General features: G+C 34.4%; 1 protein-coding gene and 1 pseudogene across 8 annotated transcripts in view; both read left to right on the top strand.

Annotated features, from left to right (window-relative positions):
* Positions 1-23,400, top strand: part of ATP8A1 (ATPase phospholipid transporting 8A1) — a 217,299-nt gene that overhangs the window by 163,778 nt on the left and 30,121 nt on the right. For 7 of the 8 annotated variants that reach the window (XM_015597587.2, XM_025040218.1, XM_025040214.1 and 4 more), the window contains 7 exons: positions 5,714-5,897; positions 5,990-6,100; positions 12,516-12,590; positions 12,695-12,817; positions 15,934-16,012; positions 21,026-21,087; positions 23,334-23,390. In XM_015597587.2, coding sequence (XP_015453073.1) covers positions 5,714-5,897; positions 5,990-6,100; positions 12,516-12,590; positions 12,695-12,817; positions 15,934-16,012; positions 21,026-21,087; positions 23,334-23,390 — 691 coding nt within the window. The remainder of the gene's footprint in view (positions 1-5,713; positions 5,898-5,989; positions 6,101-12,515; positions 12,591-12,694; positions 12,818-15,933; positions 16,013-21,025; positions 21,088-23,333; positions 23,391-23,400) is intronic. The other variant, XM_025040215.1, reaches the window with a different exon arrangement.
* On the top strand, positions 6,309-6,427 carry LOC112471628 (annotated as a pseudogene).

The following is a 23,400-nucleotide window of genomic DNA, read 5'->3' as shown; positions in this document are numbered from 1 at the left end:
TATCCACCACTTCCTGTTTCCCCCAACCTGTATTGTTCAAAGTTAGCTGTGACACTCAGACTTTCTAACCATGACATGCAGGGCCCCCTTTCATCTGGATCTAATCCATTCTGAATATACCCACTTTCCCTTGAAGGAGTAATATGTTTCCTTCTCCATGTAATAATTTTTTGCCTGTCTTTCCCAGTCATGTGAGAAAGCCTGGAGAATCCAATATCCTTCACATAGTTCCTCTATACTCTAGATACAGAGCAGATTAAACAGACCGCCTCCTAACGGTGAATAGTCAAAAACGAATGAGTTGTAATGTTAGTATCATGGAATAATGAGGTGAATTTCTATTTCTTGTAAAATTTCCATTTATTCAGTATCTCTATCATTTTTATACCTGCTATGTGCTGACTACAATGCTAAGTTCCAGATAACTAGATGATCTGTATAATTTTAAATAAACAATGTACTAAGGAACAACTGTTCTATAGTGTGAATATTATAATAAAAATGTCTACTACGCAGTTTTCTTTTGGTGCCTTTTGTAAGATATATTTGCCAGTTAGTAGTTTGGAGTGCCTATGTACACACATGCATTCACATGTGTATTCACATATACACTATCACTATGATCAGTCACTATTTAAAATATTATCTGAACTATTGAAACTGAAGACAGTAGTAATTTACCCACAACAACCTGAATTCCACAAGACAGAAGTTTTGCATCTAAAATGCATTGCAAAAGAAATCTTTTTAAAAGTTACTTTCCTTTTTTGTCTTGTTGAAAGGCTATCTTCATTTTATTTCTGTAGACTCAATCCCTATATTATAAACTCCCCTCAATGCCTCTGACTGCACAGTACGTCAATAGATATTGCTTTTGGAAGCTAGGAAAGTGCTTACTCTTTAGTCATTTGAGTAACAGTTCTCTTACCTAGAAGTTGTTCAGTGTTTCATCAAGTATCATTTTTTAGGATTTGCTATATAAGTGGCTGTTTTCATTCTAGTAACAAATTGACAGTGTTTCCAGAAGTGTCATAATACTTGTGTAATTTTGGTACATGTAACACAGATTTTTTTTTTTTTGCCATATTAAATTCCCCCTTAATTCAAAACTTTTTAAGAGCCTAATAAATTTTAGTTCAGAAAAGTATCAAGTAAGATCTAAGTTTTTCTCTTAGGTTTTTTCCTCTGTTTATAATTTATTAGTCAGCAGAATATGACTCAACGGGGAATAGACCGATATTCACAAAGAGAAATCTTAGGAAGTTTGTTGCAAAGGAAAGTGCAGCAGACCCGCCCCCCACTGATGATCCTGATCTCTAAGTAGTCACCAGGAGCCCCCCTCAAACTTAGTAAATATAGGAGCTTTAGCAATATGGGGTCACTATAAAAAACACTTCAAAATAGTAAAGAAATACTATATTCTTCCATGTTCTTAAATTTTTTTCTAGATTTACCTTCTAAAGGCAACTTTATGGTAACTTTTAAGTTCACAGTATAAATGTTTGAGATAATATTATCAGCATAATTTTTCCTGTATAAGATATTTAAGGTTATTAACCTAAAACACAATAGAGTAAGATAAAATTATTGTACTCCTTTTGTCTACTGTAAAAAGTTCCTTAAAATATTCTTTATTATGTGTCTGTATATATACATGCACATATAATCTTTATCCATATTTCATTCAAAAAGGTGATTCATTTAGCTAATCCCATTAAAAGAGTGCAAAATGAGGCTCATATAATTTGGGTCATTCTATATACTCTCTGGTTTAAATGGTAAAAATTTCCAGTACTACAATCTAATGTTCACAGGGCAGTGAGAGTTACTACATAGCAAATAAGAAAAGTAATGAATAACATGTGCAGAAACTACAGCCAAATATCTGAAAAGCATATTGCACTCAGTGCATTGCTATGTTGTATCACAAAGGACCACCCTCTGTTTGTGGAACCACAGGGAAGAAAACTGGACCTTTATACCACATGCTGGATATGTAACCTTTTTCTGTAGAGGCTCTAACTTCTCCCAAAGAATAAAGAGCAACAGTGGAAGAGAAGAGAACTGTGATTAATTTAAATTCTGACCCCCCCCCCAAAGTGGTAAAAAATACTTAGGGTAGAAAACAGTGCTCTTATGATGTTTGTAGATTATACATTGGGTCACTTTTGGTATTTGTAAAATTAAGGCTTTAGATATTCTCAACCATAGATGTGTGGTTTTTGATAGACATTTGGAAGAATTAACTTGTGTGGTAAGATTGTTCTAGACTACAATGGAAATTGTACAAATACAAAAGCAGGTGTACAAAAGTCAATAAAATAAACTCTAATAAGCAAAGTAAGTGACCTTTTATGAGGTAAAAATAAAATAATAGAAAGGAATACATTGTGGATAACTGTTAACATGAAGTTAAAGAAGTTTAATATATGCTGTTTCTTTTACCTGTCATGAGCTCTCCTTTCTTTGTCAAGGCCGAGTCAAATTCTGACTTATCAAGGAAGCATCTTGCAGCCCATGCTAATTTCTGCATCCTCTGAATTTATCAAATACTGAAAATTATATCGATAAGCTTTATGCTACACTCATTTTTAATGTCTTGTAGTTTGTTTTACTCTCTTGTAAACCCTCCTATAGCAAGAAACATGTTTTAATGGGATGCTTTAAAATCATAGAAGATCTTTTAGCTCATTTCAGCTTGAGTAACTTGAGTCCCCTTAAACCATATCCCCTCCCTAAGACAGCTGACGGATGCCCACAGCACATCATGCCAAAGCTGAAAGGATACTCTTTAGTGCACCCTTGCATTTTTGCTTCCCTGGGTGAACTTGGTGCTTATGTGGAATCGGTGGGTGCTTGTTCCCTAATCTGTTTATTCCTGTTTACTTAAAGTAATCATCCATTAATTAAATATTTCATAAGTCTTCAAAATAATAATTTAGTCAAAATTGTTGCCAGGAAAACCAATTATAAGGCTCTAGAAAGACTTTTTGAGTTGCTAAAATTTTGCTGTTGTAATTGGGGTGGGTAAGATAATGACCTGAGGTGGAGGGCATCATTACATTCTTGTCTTCACTTTAATGAAACCAACCATGGATTGTTCCTCATGAGGGAAATTTCTGCAACCAAAATGTGCACAAACGGCAGACCCCTGTGCAAAGTAAGCTGCTTTGCCCTACATCACAAGTTTGTACATTTATGTTTTGAGTTAAATGTTTTAAGTATGTATATTTTATTCTTTGTGAATTCCCGCTTAAACCTGGCATCTTTGTTTAGCAATGAGCTACTTTTTTCAAGCCCATCGGATATGAGGGCTTGCGCTGTTTCTTGGCTCTTCTTCAAAACCTGTTGTTCGCTTTTATCTTGATAGTGAAAGCAGGTACCTTTGCTGGTAGCAAGTACAGTATGCCTTTGGCGAGGTCTCTCACTATATCATCATATTTTTTAGAAACAGGCATTGTTCTTGCCAAGGGAATTCATACTGTTTTTAACACCTGAGTTAACCACACCCACAGAGTAGATGAAAATTCTCAACCAGTTTTTATTTGGGGGTATTGAAAATTGCAGTATCAAGCAGAGAAAGCAGTGGTTGGTTGTGGTAGCCGTGAAGAAAGAAAGCAATGTTTAATCCAGCTCTCATCTGATGCTGCTTTAAATAACTAATATTAGCTCACCATGCAGAGATGTCTCCTTCATTACGCATTCACTGATGAAAAAATACCATTTTCTAGCTCCATTGATCCCATGGTATGACTTCACAATGTGTTTACATCGTAAGCCTGTTAAAATGTAGAGAATTTGATAAATATTTTCAAATATTTCTCTCTTTTCATGCCCATTTCCCATTTGCTTTTTAGAACATTTCTTGGTAAGCATTCTATAGTCTCATGGTCCCCATCCTTTTTGTCACCAGGGAAGGGCTTCTATGAGAAGCTAATGCCTGATCATCTGAAGTAGAGCTGAGGCGATGATGTTAGCACTGCCAGAGGCTGCAAATACAGATGAAACTTTACGAGCTCTCCTGTCGCGCACCTCCTGCTGTGCGGCCCGGTTCTTAACAGGCCATGGACCAGACTGGACCAATACCAGTCCGTGGCCCGGGGATTGGGGACCTCTGCTGTAGTCTATGTTTAAAACATTGGCCTAGAGTCAGTGGGCTTACCAATTTACATTAGCCTGTTAAGAGAAATAAATAAAATTTGAAAACGATATAAAAATTGCTGAGGAGAAAAGTGGGCTAACAGTGAAAACGCCCATTAATGGCCTTACACTCATCCATTTTCTATTATTCATAGTTGTGTCATTTTGTACAATTGCCAGACTCTGAAAGAAAATCCAAAGAAAGAGTTAAAAATAAATCGTTCATACAGCAGCCACTTACTGAGTACCTGTTTTGGGTTAGCACTAGGAATACAGAGGTGAGAAGACTGATTCACTCTGCAAACAACTCAGAAGTCTAAGGCAGTGATTCTCAAACTTGAAATAAAAAACTGGAGTTTGGCTGAAGCCTTTCAGAAGGGCCGTGGGGCTTTCTGAAAGTACATGTGTGTGCAGAGAGAGTATCTACTGCTAGGAATTTTTCCTAAAGAAATAATCAGGAAAATGTGCAAGATGTTGAATCTTTCAGAGTAATGATCTTCATTTTTAAATAGGATAATAAATGATTTACCAGATGTTCCAAACAGACATTATTAGACAGCTACTCCACTTAACTTTGATAAAGAATTTAGCTCTGAGTTATTTTTCTTGTCCACTAACTTTGTGTGTTGTTACTTAGTATTTCATTACTGTCTTCATAGTTTACTAAGCCAGTTCACTGTTTAGTTTTCCTTTCTTTCTCCTTGATTGCCAATGCAGTGTAAATAATACATTAATTATGCTTACGCATTCTGTCTTTGAACCATTCTATCATTGTCCCGGGTCTTATATCCTAGGTGGTTTTTAAAAGTGTGTTGTAAGTTGATCCAAAGTTAATACAAGAATGCTTTTCGTATGGGGCTGCTGTTCTCTGTTCCTGATCCATGTTTATATAAAAGTTTGCTTGCTTCTACTTGGCCATTAGTTAATAGCTTTGGAAGAAAATTGAGGTACATGGACTATGTAGCCAAGCGCTTGGTATTCACTTTGGTCGATTTACCATAGTATCTGAGAACAGGTTGAGAAGTTAGCCAGCTCCTTACTATCAATTTAAGTAGAATTTTAAGTTGTTTTAAACATATAGTACATTGCCTAAGACCGGCTTTCAGAGTCTCAAAACTTTTATTCTCCAGGAATGATAGAGAATTCAGTTAGTATTTGAACTACCATTCAGCAGCTTTTTTGGCCTTTTTGATTCAAATGTGAAAAATTAGAAATGCTAGTGTTATTTGTTAGGAAGTAATGGAATTTCTGAACTCAAATGTTATTTCTTGCACAAGTTAATGCAAACTAGTGCTGGTAAATTGGTAACCTAGTGCTTAACAAAGCATTGCATCTTCTATTTGTCTCCCAGAGGTTTGCTCTAAGACTTTGGTTTTGTTTTTTCCTTTAAAGTGGCAACCAGGTTAACAAAAAAACACAAACATCGGCAAACCTAAGACTTTTCCGTAATGGTTCTTCATAGAACTGCATATTCATTTGGATCTTCTATTTCTTTTATCCTGTAAAACAATGACATTTCAAAAATCCTTTCTTTCAGAAAACAGAGCTAATTGATAATTTGTTCTAATTTAAGGGTTTCTCCTCTTCAAAAATCTGAAGTCGTTGAGATGGTTAAGAAACAAGTCAAAGCTATAACGCTTGCGATTGGTGATGGAGCAAATGACGTCAGCATGATACAGACGGCGCATGTCGGTGTTGGTATAAGTGGCAATGAGGGCCTTCAGGCAGCTAATTCTTCTGATTACTCCATAGCTCAGGTAAAGCATCATTTCTGCAAAACACACTATTCTTCTCAGTCAGCTGACGCAAGGAAGAAGAATATATTAATTTTTTTCCATTCTTATTTTAGTTCAAGTATTTGAAGAATTTATTGATGGTTCATGGTGCCTGGAACTATAACAGAGTCTCCAAGTGCATTTTGTACTGCTTCTACAAGAATATAGTCCTCTATATTATCGAGGTAATACTAATTCAAGTTTAAAATCCTTACCATTTGCGTAGATATTTAAAGAATTTTCTTTATGAAGAAAAATGTCTTTATGAAGACATTTTCTTGTTTTAACTAATCCATTTGCCCACTTACTTTTTATAACTTCTAAACGTGTTAAAAAGTTTGTCAGCCATAGAAAATAATTAATGCTTAAATTCTGGCTAAAAATGTATATTGTGTCTACGGCCATGCCACCTTGAACAAGCCCAATCCCGTCTGATCTCGGAAGCTAAGTAGGGTCGGGCCTTGTTAGTACTTATATGGGAGACCACCTAGGAAGACCAGGTGCTGTAGGCATAAAAAAATTTTAAAAATAAGGGATTGTAAGCTGACAAGGTCCTTGCAATCTGTGAGGTCAACCAAGGGTTGCCTTGCCTAAAATAAATAAATAAACAAACGAACAAATAAAATGTATATTGTTTTGATAAGAAATGTTGAATTAGAATTGCTAATGAAATCACGTTTTCAGTTGTAAAAAGACTATAAACTATACAAAAATTTTTGTGAAGCTCAAAAACATGAAAAAACATTACACTAGGTGGAGGTACACACATGGAAAACTGTATTTAAAAGGAAAATAAGGGAATGATAGACATAAAATTGAGGATAGCAGTTCTCCTCAAGGAGGCAGAGGACTGGACTCAGAAAGGAAATGTAGGTAGTTTTGCCTAGTATTGGTCACCTATAGTTCTTATTATTTTTCAAACTTAGATATTTATACCCCTTGCTATCCAGATCTGTTTTGGTTTCTGAGTTTGGTAGGGAGCAAGAGTTCAGATAATGAGGAATTAGTCTAAACATTATTAGGTTATCCAGTTCCTGTGTCTGGATAGCAAGAAATTTTTACATTTTTCATGTATCAAATATGATTTTTTTTAAATGAAAACTTAACCTATATCAGGAATATCACTTTTAAAGGGATGTATTTTGTTCTACAAACAATTTTACAACACCTACAGAGTGCCAGGCACTAAGCTTAGTTCAGCAACTACAAAGTAAATCCAGCATGGTTCCTGTCCTCCAGGAGGTTGCCCATAGAAATATAATGCAAGCCACATGCGCTGTTTTAAATTTTTTAGAAGCCACAATAGCAGCAAGTAAAAATTAAAGCCCAAATTAACTTTCAAATGATATTTTTATTTAACTCAATATATTTAATATTATCATTTCAACATATAATTACTATAAAAATTATTAATGTGATATTTTACATTCTTTATACTAAGTATTCAAAATCTGGTGCATATTTTATACTTACCATATATCTCAGTTTGGACTAACATTTGGACTCTCATTTTAAGTGCTCAAGAGCCATATGTGGCCAGCACAGCACCAGTGGATAAATAAGTAAACTGAATGGTTAATCAGGAAGTGACATATAAGAGACTTACCTTTTTTTAAAAAAAACATATGGCCATTTTATCATCAGAAGCTGTATTTATAATACTTAAACTCTAGATGTTATCAGTTTCTTGCTCCTCTTCCAGCTCCACAGAGTACAATGATAAGCTCTCCATAGCTGTTTAAGAAAACCCTCCATCTTCCGCTCCTGTTAGAGGACCAACCTGTGCCCTCATAAATATGATTAGGGCTTCCTTACAAGATGTTTGTTTATGCCACCTTGTCTTCTAATGTGCTGGCTGTTCCTACACATTTATCAGAAGAGACACAATGTAGCCATTTTCTCTATGGAAATAACAACCCATACTTTACACCAGGGAAGTAACACTATAAACAAAACAGAACAAAAATCTAGATTTCGCATTTACTCTGTTGACAAGCTAGCTGGGAACTGTCACATGTTTGGTTCAATTATTCCTTATGCTTCTGTCAGAATGCTTATCGCCTTGTTAAAATGTTGACTGAACATAGTTCTTATTATGAGTCAGGCTACTATAATTGAAATTTAGTTTTCAAGTGTATAGGCAGTTTCATTTACTGTTCACTAAAGATCTATAATTAAGTTAACAACCCATTAGGTAAAATAATCAAATACTTGATAGCATAAACAGGATAATCTATGAATTTATTGATCATTACTGCTGCTTTGGTCTGGAATAATCTGTGTTTTGAGGCAAAATACACCTCTAAAATAGCTTATGAGATCCAAAAACTATATTTTTTGTTGTGTATATAAATTTGTGATTTTTTCCTAAAATAATTAATTTTGATTACCAATCCCCCCCTCCATAGTTACTAGCTTTTCTAATTATATCTTTCTCTTGTAAAAGAATATCAATTTATACAGTTTATTTACATATATTTTTGAAGCTACCAGAAGTTTAAAGCCATTGGCAGTAATAAATCTGCTTACAAAGATTTAATTTTATAAAATGAAATGAGTACTCAACTCACTGATTTTTTTAAATCTAGATCATTTGACAACCAACAGTGAAGTGGGAAAAACTTATATACTAATGGGGAGATAAAATGTGCTGAACCCAATGAAAAAGTAAATCTGCACTCTGTTTCAAATCCAGAGTTATGTGATTTGTGGTTAATTAGCCCTAAATTTCACTTGACTTTGAATTTAAATCCTCTTCATGAGATATTTAATGCTGACCAAATTCTTTTCATGTTGAAAAGGAAGTAAGTTGTAAACTTTACTGCAAATCTCATTTTTAAGTTATTTTTCTTCCAGCACTTTATGGAAATGTAGTTTGAATATAATTCAGCTATCTTGAAAATGAAGTGACCTTTTCAATCAATTCCCAGATATCCAACTTTTGCCAGTTAAAACAAGTTCTGCGGATGTTAATGTCTCATGTCAATACTGTGAATGAATAGACAGAAAACACATCACTGAATGTCTCTAGTGAGGACAACTGCCAGTCTCGAATCTCTCCTTTCAGTTTTTTGTGCTGATCAGGCGTGGGAGCAGAGGTCTCATTGACTGTTTGTAAGCTGCTGTTTAATATGCAGAAATGCTCCATCAGGAAAATGTCTGTGAAGCTTTAACTGCCACGCCTCTGCTGGGACGTGGAACTTAGAAAATAATACCAGGAGAGGCAGGTCTGAAGTTTCTGTGCTAATAAAGGAATAGTCTGGAACACTGTGGGTTTTATACATTATCTGCAAAACCTGCTTTTTCCCACTGCCAGGGAATTTCACTATCTAGCTACTCTACTGCCATAAATTACAGCCAAAAAAATAAATACAGATTTGGCAGGTGGCTGTGTAAAGCACTTACTTATGGTGGCCTCCCAGCCGCAGCTCTAGATGTTCATTGAAAATACGGGGTCTTTCTAAAGAGTTGGTTTTTTTTTGTTTTGGGGTTTTTTTTTTAATTTCTTTGAGACATCCGACTCCTTCCTACCAAAATAACATCTTTTCTTTCAAACGATTGGTTGCTTCCAGGTTTTCTGGTAAGATCTCAAAACAATATAGTGTTTCTAATTCCAGAAGCTTTGATTAAAGTCAGTGAGGTGATATTTTCCCAGCACATTGTGCTGGGATGTGAGTTTCTTGAGAATTTAAATAATTTAGATACCTCTCCAGAGGGATCGCTGTTTGATGTTTTATTCCTGCACCAGTTGTTTTGCTTGAGTCAAATGAGGGACTTTTATGTGTTTATAGTAATGTAGGTGTTTTATTCCATGCGAGATATCTTTCTAATACATCTTTTAACTACAAATCTCACACTAACTTGAAATCAGCCTTCTGGTAAACTTCTTCACTGTTAAAGATCTTCTCTTTTTTCCTTTAAAATATGTAAACTTGAATGCCAGAATATTGGAGTGAAGCTGTAGGGTACTACATTGGAAGATTTTGCTCTTACCTAGTCATTTCTCCTTTTTTAAAAAAGGAATTCGAATATTAACTTTTAAAGTACAGGAAGAGAATTTCTAAAAACATGTTCATATATCTTTTAGTAGGAAAAATAAAAAGGTAAAAATGTATTAAAATTTAAAAATTTCTGTACTTCTGTCATAAAACAGTTAATTTATGCATTTTTAAAATAAATTTTGAATGCATACATGGTTTATTTGCAAATTATTTGGAATTTGAAACTTTCTATAAATATTCATTGATTAAAGGACTTCTTAAATTTCAAGTTCATAGTAGTATGTTTGAATCAACACCTAATGTTATATAAAGAATGTAGGAGACCATTCACATTTACAAATGTTTACTCACACAGAACAAATTTATTAACATAAATTTCTCATACAGTAATGATGATTGCAAATGCATTTATAACTATAACCTTTGAACCAGTTTATATCCATTAGATGAATTTGGTATGCATGTAGCTTTGGCTTTATTCAAATTAAAGATTAGACTAGTAAGACCATAATTGAAAGTTGGGGTTTAAAAATTCTTTATATTTCTATCATAGCCTAAGTAATATGAAAGAACTTCTTAGTATGTTCACAGTAGATCACAGTCACTTTCAGAGAGAACATTATCATCACCCAGAACATTACAAATATGTATTTACATAATCCACATCTCACAAAGGCCAAATATGAAAACACAATAGCAAGCATTGAAGTCTGTTTTGTCAACTTGTGCATAGCTACCCTTTAAAAAAAAAAAGTAAAGTCAATAGTACTACCCTAAGGAATAAACTTAAGTTCACATGAAGATACTAAACTTTTTTAAAGTTTGCATGTACAAATGAATAATCTGGCTCCTTGTTTAGAGCAAATGTTCAAATTTTTTCTGTAAATATATGTGGCAAAGCAAGCAACAATTTCAGATTTGACTCAGATTGCTATGCTTTGTTATTGTCATTGCTAATGTGTGTTACAACCCTAACACAATTTAGACTTATTTTTCGTGTGCTATTGCTACTTTGGTTTTTTTTTTATCTCGTGAAGCAGACATTCGTTTTTATCTATGCTCAGTCATTCCTTTCCACTATAAAAAGGAAAAAGATCAATCTGGGTACAGAAACTGTTCAGAGGGAGGCCAGCCTCCGTACATATTGATAAATGGTGAATTTGTAGTAATTCATGCTTCCATAATGAGGTTAAATGAAACGTGAAGTGTAGCAAAGTTCCTGCAACTCCAATTCAAAAATTCACTCAACCGGCATATCAAGGCTGCTTTTTTTTATTGTTGTTGTGTTTTGGTTTTGTGTTTGTGTTTATATAATCTCATTGCTACACCAGACTTTTTGCTCTTCCAAATCAACATGACTTTAATTATATTTCAGATCTCCTTTTAAAAAATACTGTAGGTGTTATTGATTTATTAACATTCACTTTAATTTTCCATTTAACTTAAACAGGTTGGAGAAAATTTCTCTATACTACTCCTTAATTTTGTATGCCAAGTTGAGGTTTCTGTTTTTAAGAGAATTAAAAAATATGTAAGAATATTATGTTCTATTAGTTAAAAATTTATTTTATCATAGCATAAATTAAAGTTACAAGATATTTTAATATATAAGTTCTGATTTCATATTCTAATGGCCGTAATTGTCAAAAACTATGAAAAAGTTTAATACTTTGACCCATTAATTCTACTCTTATGAATTTATCCAAGAAGAGGTGAGGAGCACAGGAAACTTTTGGAGGTGATGGATATGTCTGTTATCTTGGTCGTAGGGGTGATTTCATGGGTGTGCACATATGTTCAAACTCACAAAATTGTATACATTAAATGTGTGCAGGTTTTTTTGTATATCAATTACATCTCAATAAAGCTGTCTTTTACCAAAAAAAAAAAAAAGGAATCTATTCTAAAGAAAGATGTGTAAGACTTCTGTACAAAAATATTCAATTCAGAATATATAAAATAGCAAAAACTGGAGGCAAGCTAATTATCCAGAAATAGTTATAGCCACCTTTTAGAGGTTATGCACCCTTAATATCATTTTAAAGGCTATGTAACAACTTAAGAAAATGATTATTACATGATGTGAAGAGGGAGAAGAGCAGGACATGACACTATATACAGTAGGTTTCCAGTAAGGTAAATTTATGAATTCATATAAATGAACTATATGAATATAATTAATACAAAAGAAAATAAATGGTAATTGTATTATTACAGGAAATTATTTTATTTTCTAAATAAACAGGAGATATTTTAAAAGGGAATTAAAGTTCTAAAAATTTAATGACATAAAATATATTCCCTGAAGTGCCTTTTAGAAAACAAGGTTATATTTAATTTTTAAAAATCTATGATTGCCTATTGATACATTTCTTTTTTGATTCAACAAGTGGAACTAATTTTGACTTAAATAACAAATACCTTATGAAAGCATCCCTTCAAGTTAAAAAGTAAAGCAAAAGAAATACCATTTTTAAGAGAGTCATGAAAATACATTAATGCTGGTATTATGAAATGATTGTGTATACAACAGATTCTATGCAATGTATTTATGATTTTTGTATTCTAATTTGAGGGGTCTGGGTTGTTTTCTTCCTAGATCTGGTTTGCCTTTGTTAATGGCTTTTCAGGACAGATCCTCTTTGAGAGATGGTGTATAGGTCTTTATAATGTGGTAAGTTTAGGACATTTGGTTATTCTTGTTTTATTGAATACTTTGAGATAAAGTTTCACCCTGCCTTTTGCTGCTTGGTGTAATGACCAATTTGTGCACGTTAGATGTTTACAGCAATGCCTCCCTTAACGCTTGGAATATTTGAGAGATCATGCAGAAAAGAGAACATGTTGAAGTATCCTGAATTATACAAAACATCTCAGAACGCCCTGGACTTCAATACCAAGGTAGGCTGTGATGTCCCGGCCCGCGTTTAGGGTATTTGCTTTACTGCTGTGATTACGTGAGGCATCTGGTCTTTCAAAGCTCTGGGCTGCCGACCACAGCAAGTCCGATTTGCCTAAGGTTCTGATATGGACTGAAGTTTTTTGTTTTGTTATAAAATTAAAATGTAACCATGATTCACTGAGATTTGCCAGATAATAATAAACTGAGTCTGGCAGACAGATGTGAGTGTCCTTTTGGCCACTGATTTTTCTGTCTCTGCAATGTTGTAGGCAAGTGCTTCCTTCTCACAGGGATCCGTCACCTGGAGTAACAAGGGCCGTCTTTCCACGGGTAGGGGTGATAGAGTGTGCTTCACCAATGTTCTGTTTTGTGAAATAACTTTGCCCTTATTAGAATGTTAGATTGTCTGTATCGAGCATTAAAATTATAGTCTCCAGGAAATAACTCACTTCCTCATAATTTTCAGTATTTCCAAGCCATAAGATTTAAAACATTTTATCTAAACAGATTCTGGGTTTATATCCTGCATAACACAGCATGGTATTTATTGTCGTCTCTTATGATCCATGGTATTTATTCATCCCAACAACAAAAATATTTTATTTTTCTGCATAGTTTACTTTCCTGAAAATATATATTCTAAAGTGTTTTCACCGGTATTTGTTAGTAATTCAAGTTTTTGTTCCGTGCGAAGAAAAGAAATTTTAATTTTATAAGACAAGGTAGATGCCATTTTGAAACTATAATAAAAGTAACAAATATAATACACCTTCACAGAATTTTTTCTCATTTAATATAGTACATGTTTATTAGCATGGTACTAATAATTAGATGTAACCTGAATTCAGTTTAGGACAGTTGGTGTAGGATATTTTAGATAGTTAGCTTTTAAAGCTCTCAAATGACATTTATTCTCAGTATACCAAGAGGATAAAATGAAATAGATGTTTCGTGCCTTTAACTTCACACTCTAAATAGCAGTGCTGAGTTTATAGCCAGGATGTTTTTATACGCTGAGACTAGGTCTTCACGAGTGTGTTGTGCATGCACACCCAAGTGTGTACATACGTACAAGTTGATGGCGTTGTTTTAAATAACTGAATTTGGTTAATTAAAAATGAGTTTTTAGACTTAAACCATTTATTCTAAAAACTATTTAAGTTTATTTATGATGTCCAGTTTATATTAAATTCCACAGCCATGCCATAGTTTTCATTACCTATGGTGGATATTTTCAAGTGATAGAAAGCCATAATTGGGGTAGACACGATGGACTATCAGCCCTTCTTCCCTGAAAAGGTGATCTGAGAGCTAGGAAAGTTCTAAACATCCTGACATAGTAACAATAATTCTCACGGACCTAGACCATTGTATCAATCTCAGCTGCAGGTCCCCAAACTCCGGCAGCTCAGGAGCCATGGTGCTCTCAAGAGAGTTAACTTCGCAGCCACAAATTTGGCCATGTTCCTCTTATAAACATAAATTGATTCTCACTGGATTACCCGAAGCCATTTCTGGAAAGTCACATCCTTTCATGCCCTTTGCACTTGGCAACTTGCACCCAGTTTTGTGGCCAAGGAAAAGGTATAGCAGGTAGTCTATAGTTTTAATGTGCACACATTATTCCTTGCATCCTTTGCCATTATTTTGTTGTTTACAAAGTATTTCATTATCTGCAGAGCCCATGCATTTCAAAAAGTCATCAGATCAATCCAAATACGTTCTATAACTTCTATATCCATGCATTGCCCACCATTGTTATAGGGTTTATGGATTTTTCTAATGATTTCAGTGAAAATTCTTTGATTAAATCCCACATAAATGTTTTAAAATTCACAGACAAATGGCTACAAAATGCATAGTTGTATACACAGCAGTTGCTGTGGGTCCCCAGTGTAGAAGCATTGTTGCCCTGAATGATGATGATTACGTTTGTTATGGTAAAAAGGGTCGGAGGTTCTGAGGTCATGACAGGGGTTAAAGGATTAGCATGTGACAATAAGTATCGGTCAGGAAAATGGAAAAGTAGAACTAATTTTTCTTGCACCCACCTGTGCTTTCTGTCAAATAAAAACTTGTGGTAATGACATAGTGAGGAGAAGAGACAAAGGTTAATGAGTAACACAAGTTCAAATGTGTAATGTATTGGAGCGTAAATTGGATCATACAATCCAGTGTAGCTGTGTGAACTAACAAAGGCGATTGAGATCACAGTGGAAACTTTTGGGAGGCAGGCAACTTAATTTCTGTTGTTTGAACAGCTTAAAACTATTAATACACAGCAATTTTATTTAGCTTAAGTTTTGTTTTCAAGAAGCACTTTTAAATGACAAACTGTTCAAAGGGCCGTAAGAATTCTAAATAGTTCTTCTATATAACTTAATCTTTCGTATCCATGTTACAAAGAAAGTACCAGTGATACTTGCTCTCTTATTCTTAAAATACAATTGACATAGAAAGTAATAACAACTAAGTGATATTATAATTGTATGAAGTTTAATGTTGACAGGTGTTAAAAATTTGCAAATTCACTTGTACTAACAATGCCGTACTTTAAGGAATTATGCAATTTAAATGTAATACCTGCTATTTGTGTGCGTGTGTGTGTGTGTGTGTGTGTGTGTGTGTGTGTGTGTGTGTGTGTGTGTGTGTGTGTGTGTGTGTGTGTGTGTGTGTGTGTGTGTATGAAAGAGAAGATATTGATTTATACCTTTATTGCACATAGAAAGAGAAAGGGATTTAACCAAATTACGATATTTTCGAAATTCTCTTCTTCTGAAATTATGAAAATAATCCCACTTAGAGAATTTCAGAACTTGCATTTATTTTAAATTTCATTTTATTTTTCAGGCAGAAATTTAAACTTTTAATACTTGGCTTTTAAAAAATAGAAAATATTTCAGTGAAGCTGAAAAAACATTTTGAGAAACATAAAAATAAATAAATGACCCATGAAAGTCTAAGTGGCAGAAACTGTCTGTCAGTTCTATTAATTCACAGTGGTGGCCCAACAGAGACACGTTTTGTGAATCTAGCTCACAGATAAAAAGAAAGGTCAGAGTTCACAGAGCTAGTTTATCGCAAATGGTTCTCATGGATTTTTGTTTTCCCTCAGGTTTTCTGGGTTCATTGTTTAAATGGCCTCTTCCACTCAGTTATTCTGTTTTGGTTTCCACTAAAAGCCCTTCAGTATGGTAAGTAGAAAAGATATGAATGCTAAGAGATGAGTTTTTACTTTTTTAGAAAAATAACTCATTGACAATATATGTTTAAAATTGCAGCAGTGTTTCATTATATGTTATTTTCCTTAACCTAAAATACATACACCCAAAAGTCATATACACTTTAAGATTTTTATTATTCCTTTGGGAGCAAAGTGATTTAATATATGCAAAGCCTTTCTTCTCTACTTTTCATGTTTTCTCAACTTGCAGAGTTAAATTTTAGGGTTCTTTTTGTCCTCTGTTGGTGTACAGTTTGAAGACAATATTGCTAATATTTTATGTAGCTTATTTATTATACTTCTGAGCCTTGTATCAAGCTCTTTATACTGGACCTTATCAGACATGCTAGTATTTTCACGTATACTTGAGCCAATGTCTTGAATGAGAGCTTTAAAACATTTTTATGTTCATCTTGGAGTGTAAGCTTTTTTCCACTTGTTTTTAGGGAGTGATATTATTCTGTCAGTTTTGACAGATAGGATCATGGTGAATTTTCTATACACATAAAAATGATTAAGTAGCCACTTTAGAAAAGAGATCTCTGTGATGCTTAAGCTGGTGCTGCTGTGTCCTGGAGCAGATCTCGCCTTGAGGTCCTGAGGAAGACAGTTGACCATTCAATGCCTCTGTCCAGACTACAGCAATTAAAAACACAACACATACTCCACCCAAGATTTTGTCAGTCTTTTGGAAGTTCAGTCAGTCGTACCCTGGTGACTATAAGTTAATGGTTACCAACAGAAGAGAGTCCTCCCCATCCCTTCTTGCCCACCTACAGTCTATTCTCCTCAGGCAGCCAGAGTGATCCATATAGAACATAAATCAGGCCAAGTGTCTCTCTCCTCAAAAACCCACAGACTTCTTTCACACTTGGAACAGAATCCACAGCCCCAACCTTGGTTGACTCCTCCACCTTTCCCCACCCCCATTTTCCTTCACAACATGCCTCCTGCCAACCCCCATGCAGTCCTCATTCTTCACCCAGATATTCCAGCTGGCTCTCCCCTTCACTCCCTCAGGTCTCCGCTCAGAGAGAACTTCTCACATCACTCTACCCCGCTTGTCATCTTGTATCTTCCTTCGTGGTACTTGCCTGTCAAGGTGTGATATATGTGCTTATTTTTATTGTCTTTTTCCTCTATTAGAATCAAAGCTCCAGAAGGTCAGGGAATTGTCAGTTTATTTCACTGTTGTATTTACAGTACTTAAAACATTGTAGGCACTCGGTAAATTGTCAGTGAGTTAACAAGAGCATGCAGCATGAATGGGCTTAGTGTTACATAGAAGGCAATGGTTTCATGTCCTAGTCAGAGATTTTTATTTCATGTCTTTATTAATTGCCTTGCCCTTACAACAGTAAATACTCCTATTTAAGACCATGGAAAAATGAGTGTAGTAAGAAACCTAATTAAAGTATAGAATATTGACCCAGTAGGCAAGGAGAACCGCAATGATTTTTTTTTTTTGGAGATATAATTCACATATCATAAAATTCACCTTTTTAAATTATATGATTCAGTGGTTTTTAGTGTATTTACAGAACTATGCAAATGTCATCACTATCTAATGCCAGAACATTTTCATCGCCCCATAAAGGAAACCCCATACCCATTAGCAGTCACTCTCCGTTTTGCCCCACCTTCCCTCAAAGCCCCTGGCAACCACTAATTTTTGTCTCTGCGGATTTGCCTATTCTAAATGGAATCATGTAAGATGTGACCTTGATTTATCCATTTTGCAGCATGAATCAGTACTTCATTCCTTTTTTATGGCTGAATAATATTCTACTGTATGGCTATACCACATTTTGTTTATTCATTCATCGGTTGATGGATATTTGAATTGTTTCCACTTTCTAGAGTTGTGGGTTATTAAAATGCAGGGTATAATTCAGGATACCTTGACCATGGACAAGTTCTCTAGGAAATTTTTCAAAATACAAAATCAGTATGAAAGACCAGGCATATCCATCTATTAAACTGCTATTTCACCATTTCAAATTAGAAAACAGAAATTTAATATCAAAAGTAGCTCAAACAAAATAGCATCCAAAACACCTAAACAATGACAGGGTTTGAAAGGCTTTCGCAAAAAACTCCAGCTCCTGGAGAGCAGATCATAGGTCTCCTGTGTGTTTGCGGGAAACTGCCCAAGCCATCCAGCCTCAGTAATTTACAAGGGGTGCTGCCTGTGGAACCCAAATCTAGCCAAGTCCAGAAAACTCATGCTTTCTATTCTTATGAGATAAATAACACGCAGCATAAATTTCATTTTAGCATTCTCATGTCGAGGTTTTTGTTGGGGTTTTTTGCCTTGTTTTTCATTTTTAAATAAGGAGGAAGCTCTTGTTTTTGTATTTTTAGCTTTAGAAAGAATGAAGTACAGAGGAAATATAAACATATTATATAATGTATAGCTAAATATTCATTTATTCACCTCATCAAAGAATGATCTGTAGCCACCTAGGAATACCTAACACCTTTTGGGAGTTCATGAGGTCAAATTTAATAGTTTCAAGTTTTTTAATATTTTCAAGACAATATTATCTTTTTCACTGCTGATACAAAAGCAATAGTGGGTAAATTGCTGGTACCTTGGCACAGCTGTGATACACCTGTACCAGTCATTATATTCTACACTGCTACACACCCACATTAAAAGGCAACAAAAAAGGGCCAGTTTCATTTAATACCCTTGAAGATGCCATAAAACTAATACTTTGACTAAATCTCAAAGCTTGATACATATCTTATTAATATTCTGTGTAACAAAATGGGAAGTACACATAAAGCATTTGTGCTGTTTACCAAAATGCAGCAGTGGTTTCAAAGTCAAATGCATTATGAATTTTTTGAGTCGCGAGCTGAACCAGCTACTTTCATGAGGTTACAGAATCATGCCTGAGTAAATGATTCATTCAAAGTGCAAAGTGGACCAGTGCATTTTAATGTAGTAGACTATCAAAATTCTACACTGCAACTAACCTTTAAGAAACTCTCTCTACCTCGTAAAGAAACCACTTGTTGAATTTTGATCTAGTATCAAAGAATACCTAGTTATTAAAAAAGATTGTTAAAATACTCCTCCTCTTTATAGGTCCATTTCACTATGAAGTTAGATTTTCCTCATCTATTTCAATCAAAAAAATAAAAAAATAGAATAACCTGGCTGCCTTCTTTTAAGCCAAATATTAGAGATTGTAAAAATGGAAAACTGCCAATTTTCATTTTTTTCATTTTGAAGTTATTTTTTCATAAAATCTGTTGTTTATATTACCATTTATTGGATTTGTTACTGTTATTTTTAAATAAATCAATACATATTCTTTAATTTTCTGTCTTAATTTCTAATTTGGTAAATATTGACAGATAGAAACACATAAACAAAATCTTTTTGGGGATCCTCAGTAATTTTTAAGACTATAAAGGGTCCAGAGACCAGAAAATATGAGAACAAATGATTCATCTGAATCATCCAAATGCTAAACCTGACAAACCTAACAACAGGCTTTTTTTTTTCCTTCATTGTGATTTTCAATCTCCATCTTCCTCCCAATGAACCAATGGTTATTAGAAGGCTTAGTTAGACCCAACTGTGATTATTTTTAGTAACTTGCTTACATTGGCCAAGGCAGCTTACCAGTGTGCCACACAGCACAAGTGTCCAAGTCAGGAAGTAATCAACATATTTTCAGTTACTTTATAGTTTTCTGAGTTTGTTAATTTTATTGTATAAAAATTGGCAGATTAGTTGCAAACATTTAGAAGTTTGCACACAACATACCCATAAGATGTAGCACAGCAGATGCTATGTTTGTAATCATGGAATACCCTCATAGTGAAAGGTGGTTTCCCAGATGACTTGGCTGACTGGTAAGTAGCCCTTCCTGGCTACTTTTACCTGAACGCTTTAGGGAAGGGTCACATTTTTGAACACCTGCCATGTGCCGGGCACCATGCTTGGTACTTCACACATGTAACCTCCTTTTAACCTAAAACCCCTGTAGGGTAGGGAGTTTCACTCTATTTTTCAAGTGAAGAGACTGAATTTCATAGAGATTGATTATAAATTACGCAAGATGACACAACTAGTAATAGAACCAAGCCTCATCTATATCTCCAAAGCTCACCTGACTCTCTTCTGTTCATACCAGTACCATTCTCCCTGGCTCATTCCATTCTTTATTCTAACATATTTTGTCCTTACATATTAGACTTTGAATAAATATTGTTGAATATGTGCATAAACAATATACCGTATTATACACACCATGGGTTTAAAATTTTTCAATTATACCAGTGATTTTGTTATTCAGTTTTTTTGTTTTTTGGTTTTTTTTTCATTTCATTTTTTAAAAATCAGTATAGTGATTTTTGCTTGTTAGCTACCATTCCCTTCATCTAAAGCCATGTTCCTTAATCATTACTGGAATAACGAAATGCCTTAAAAATGCCTTAATCTATACCCCTAAATTCAGCCAGATCTTCAAAGAGCTCTATGCCTGGAATCATTTTATGCCTCTCACCCCCGTGTGAGTTGCTCTTATGAATCCTTATTGGTCCAATGCCAACAACTTTAGTAAGAGATAGTAAGAATGCTCCTAAAACCTTCATCTACACTGCTAAGAAAATTCTTTGCTAAGGGTTCAGAAGGCCTTCTCCTGTCTCAGTGTTCATAGCATTAAGCTTTGCTTAAACAATTAGTTGTTTTTTTGTTTTTTGTTTTTTATTTCATGGACCCCAAGAATTGGTTAACAAGTCAGGTTTCCTTTTTCTTGTTGGCTTTTGGAAATTTGTTTTTAATTTGTGACCCGTATTATAGCAACTTGGTGAGACTTCTTGTGGTAATTTTTTTAGCTTTGTTACTGGCTCCTTTGGTTTCCCTTCTTTTGTTCACCACTACTAAGTTGATTGATGTTTGAAAGCATTCTAAAAGGACCTCAGTTATTTTCTTTTCCAACAAGCCTCTCTTTTTCTCATGCAGGTACTGTATTTGGAAATGGGAAAACCTCCGATTATCTGCTGTTGGGAAACTTTGTTTACACTGTGAGTGTGGGACATTGGCCTGGTTTACATAGAAAATAGAATTCTTTCATATATGCTCATTTTATTTTCAAATTTAAATGCATTTCTGGATTCATGGGTTGGTTACACTTCCCTTTAAAAATGAAATGAGATGTTTTGATTAGTAAAAGATTATTTTATATTAGGTTATTAAAATGTCATGTAGGTTCACTGACTTTATAGGACTTGCTTGTTATTATTTTCAGTATTTCCTCTTTAACCCCTCATTTGCCCTTGTTCTCTTCCTAATCCCTTTTTCCTCAGTTTTATTTTACTGACCTTGTTAATTTTTTTTGCTCTTCTGAACTTATGGCAAATATACTATTCTTGGGTGTTTAACCAGTAATTGTTCCAGAGTCTCATGGTAACTAAAATGGGAGAGAAATCTCCACTCTTTGGGGACATTTCACCCACACAAGGCATGAAACCCGTGGTATCAAGTCATTATTCCAAATGCTTGAGGATCAAAGGTGAAGCTTATTCCTGTCATAAAGAGCCAAAAATTGTTTTAAAACCATTTTTTTCCCCGTGAACAGCAAAAGCAGTGCTTGAATGTGAATGCCCAATATCACACAGTTGGTATCTGATAAAAATTTACTACAACTCTTAACTCTGAATTTTCAAACCAATGTTCTTTCCTCTCTACTCTCGTGTCCCTCTCCGTGATCCTTGAATGTGGGTGACATGCTGTTCTAAATACTAAGTGGCTATTGGTGTGGCTGACTCAGTTGGTAGAAACACTATAATATGATGTTTAAATATCAAGTGTTTAAATAACTGAGCGATAGGAACTTAAGGCTATTAAGTAATATAGGGATTAAAGTTTTGGCAAATCCAGGGTTTCCTTTCCATTGACATCAACCTTCTAAAGTAGTAAGAGAAAGGGAAAATATGTTCTAGGGGGCTGGCGATTTGTTCTCATACAACATGAGTGCAAAACAGAAGTAGGTAAATACTTGATAGAGTTAGTTGAGAAATTAATCATTATGTATCGTGGATTTTTCCTAGGGAGACATTAAAGTACCCAGATCTCAAGAGGGAATTTTTCTTTAATTTTATATCAAACTTATCTCTTATTTTAGAACTTTTTATATAGCTTAAGTTAATTAATATTTACATTTTAATAAGAATTTTATTTCTACCGATATTAATCCTAAATTGCTATTAGATATCCTGCTGAGAAAGTCCAAATGCTTCACTTGACCTAACTTTATGACCCCGCTGGGAAGCATCTGAGCAAATACTATGTGCAAATCCTTAAAATGCCTGAAAGTAGGACTAGGCACTTCAAGCATGTATTGATCACCAGTACTACACAGACATCACTGCAAACTACTGAAAGTGCCCAAGGTTCTCTGGAATACTAACAATGTTTAAATTTTTATTATTAAGTATAAATAGATCATAATAGATAACAGTGTTCTTGATATTTTACATTCAAACCCCAATGAGGTAGGTGAACTTTTTCAGTCCCAGTTTACAGATGAAGGAGATGAGACACAGAGATGTCACCTAACTTGCCTTCTTCCCTAACCAAAATAGCTAATGATGGAATCTTGAGCACAAATAGTCTGACTTTAGGCCAAGTGCATTTAACCATTATGTTATCCTATGGAAAATACAGGGCAGTTCATTAAATCTGGTTCCCTTACTTCAGAGTTAGTAGCATAATCACCAGTGATGATGGGTGCATACATCACATCACAAGCTCTTATATCCAGCTCTGCGTGATTTCACGTAAGCAGAGTTACAGAGTAAGTATTTAGATTTCTAAATATCCAATTATATTACTTTTAGAATTTACCTTTAAAATTCAAAAAGTGGTGTTTTTAAGTATTAAAGATGTTGTAAAATAAAATTAAAGCAAGCTTGAAAACCCAAGTTACTGCAAACATATGTTCTTCATCACTATTTATGAATTGTACAAAAAGTAAGAAGACACATGCTTAGGAGCCTCATGGATGGACTGTAAGGCTGTGAGGTAGGGAGAGGCAGAGAGGGGAGACAGATGTGTGATGCTGCTAAAGGGCAGTTCTGGCTGGTCACGGTCGTAATGTTCAGCCACACAGCTAAATCACTTGACTCTTTGTTTGTTGGACTTACAAGGCAAGCTGTAAAAAGTCTAGTGGATCATCTAATTCTGAAATACCTGTTCTTCATAAATATCACTTTCAATCATTTGATCTATCATATTTATGAAAAAAATAATGTTTTCCCTTCTGTTTTAGTTTGTGGTGATAACTGTGTGTTTGAAAGCTGGATTGGAGACATCTTATTGGACATGGGTAAGAATAT

Source organism: Pteropus alecto, unplaced genomic scaffold, assembly GCF_000325575.1.
Source record: "Pteropus alecto unplaced genomic scaffold, ASM32557v1 scaffold57, whole genome shotgun sequence".
Lineage (NCBI taxonomy): Eukaryota > Metazoa > Chordata > Mammalia > Chiroptera > Pteropodidae > Pteropus > Pteropus alecto.
The sequence above is the reverse complement of the archived record's forward strand: the minus strand, read 5'-3'. Positions and strand labels throughout refer to the sequence as shown.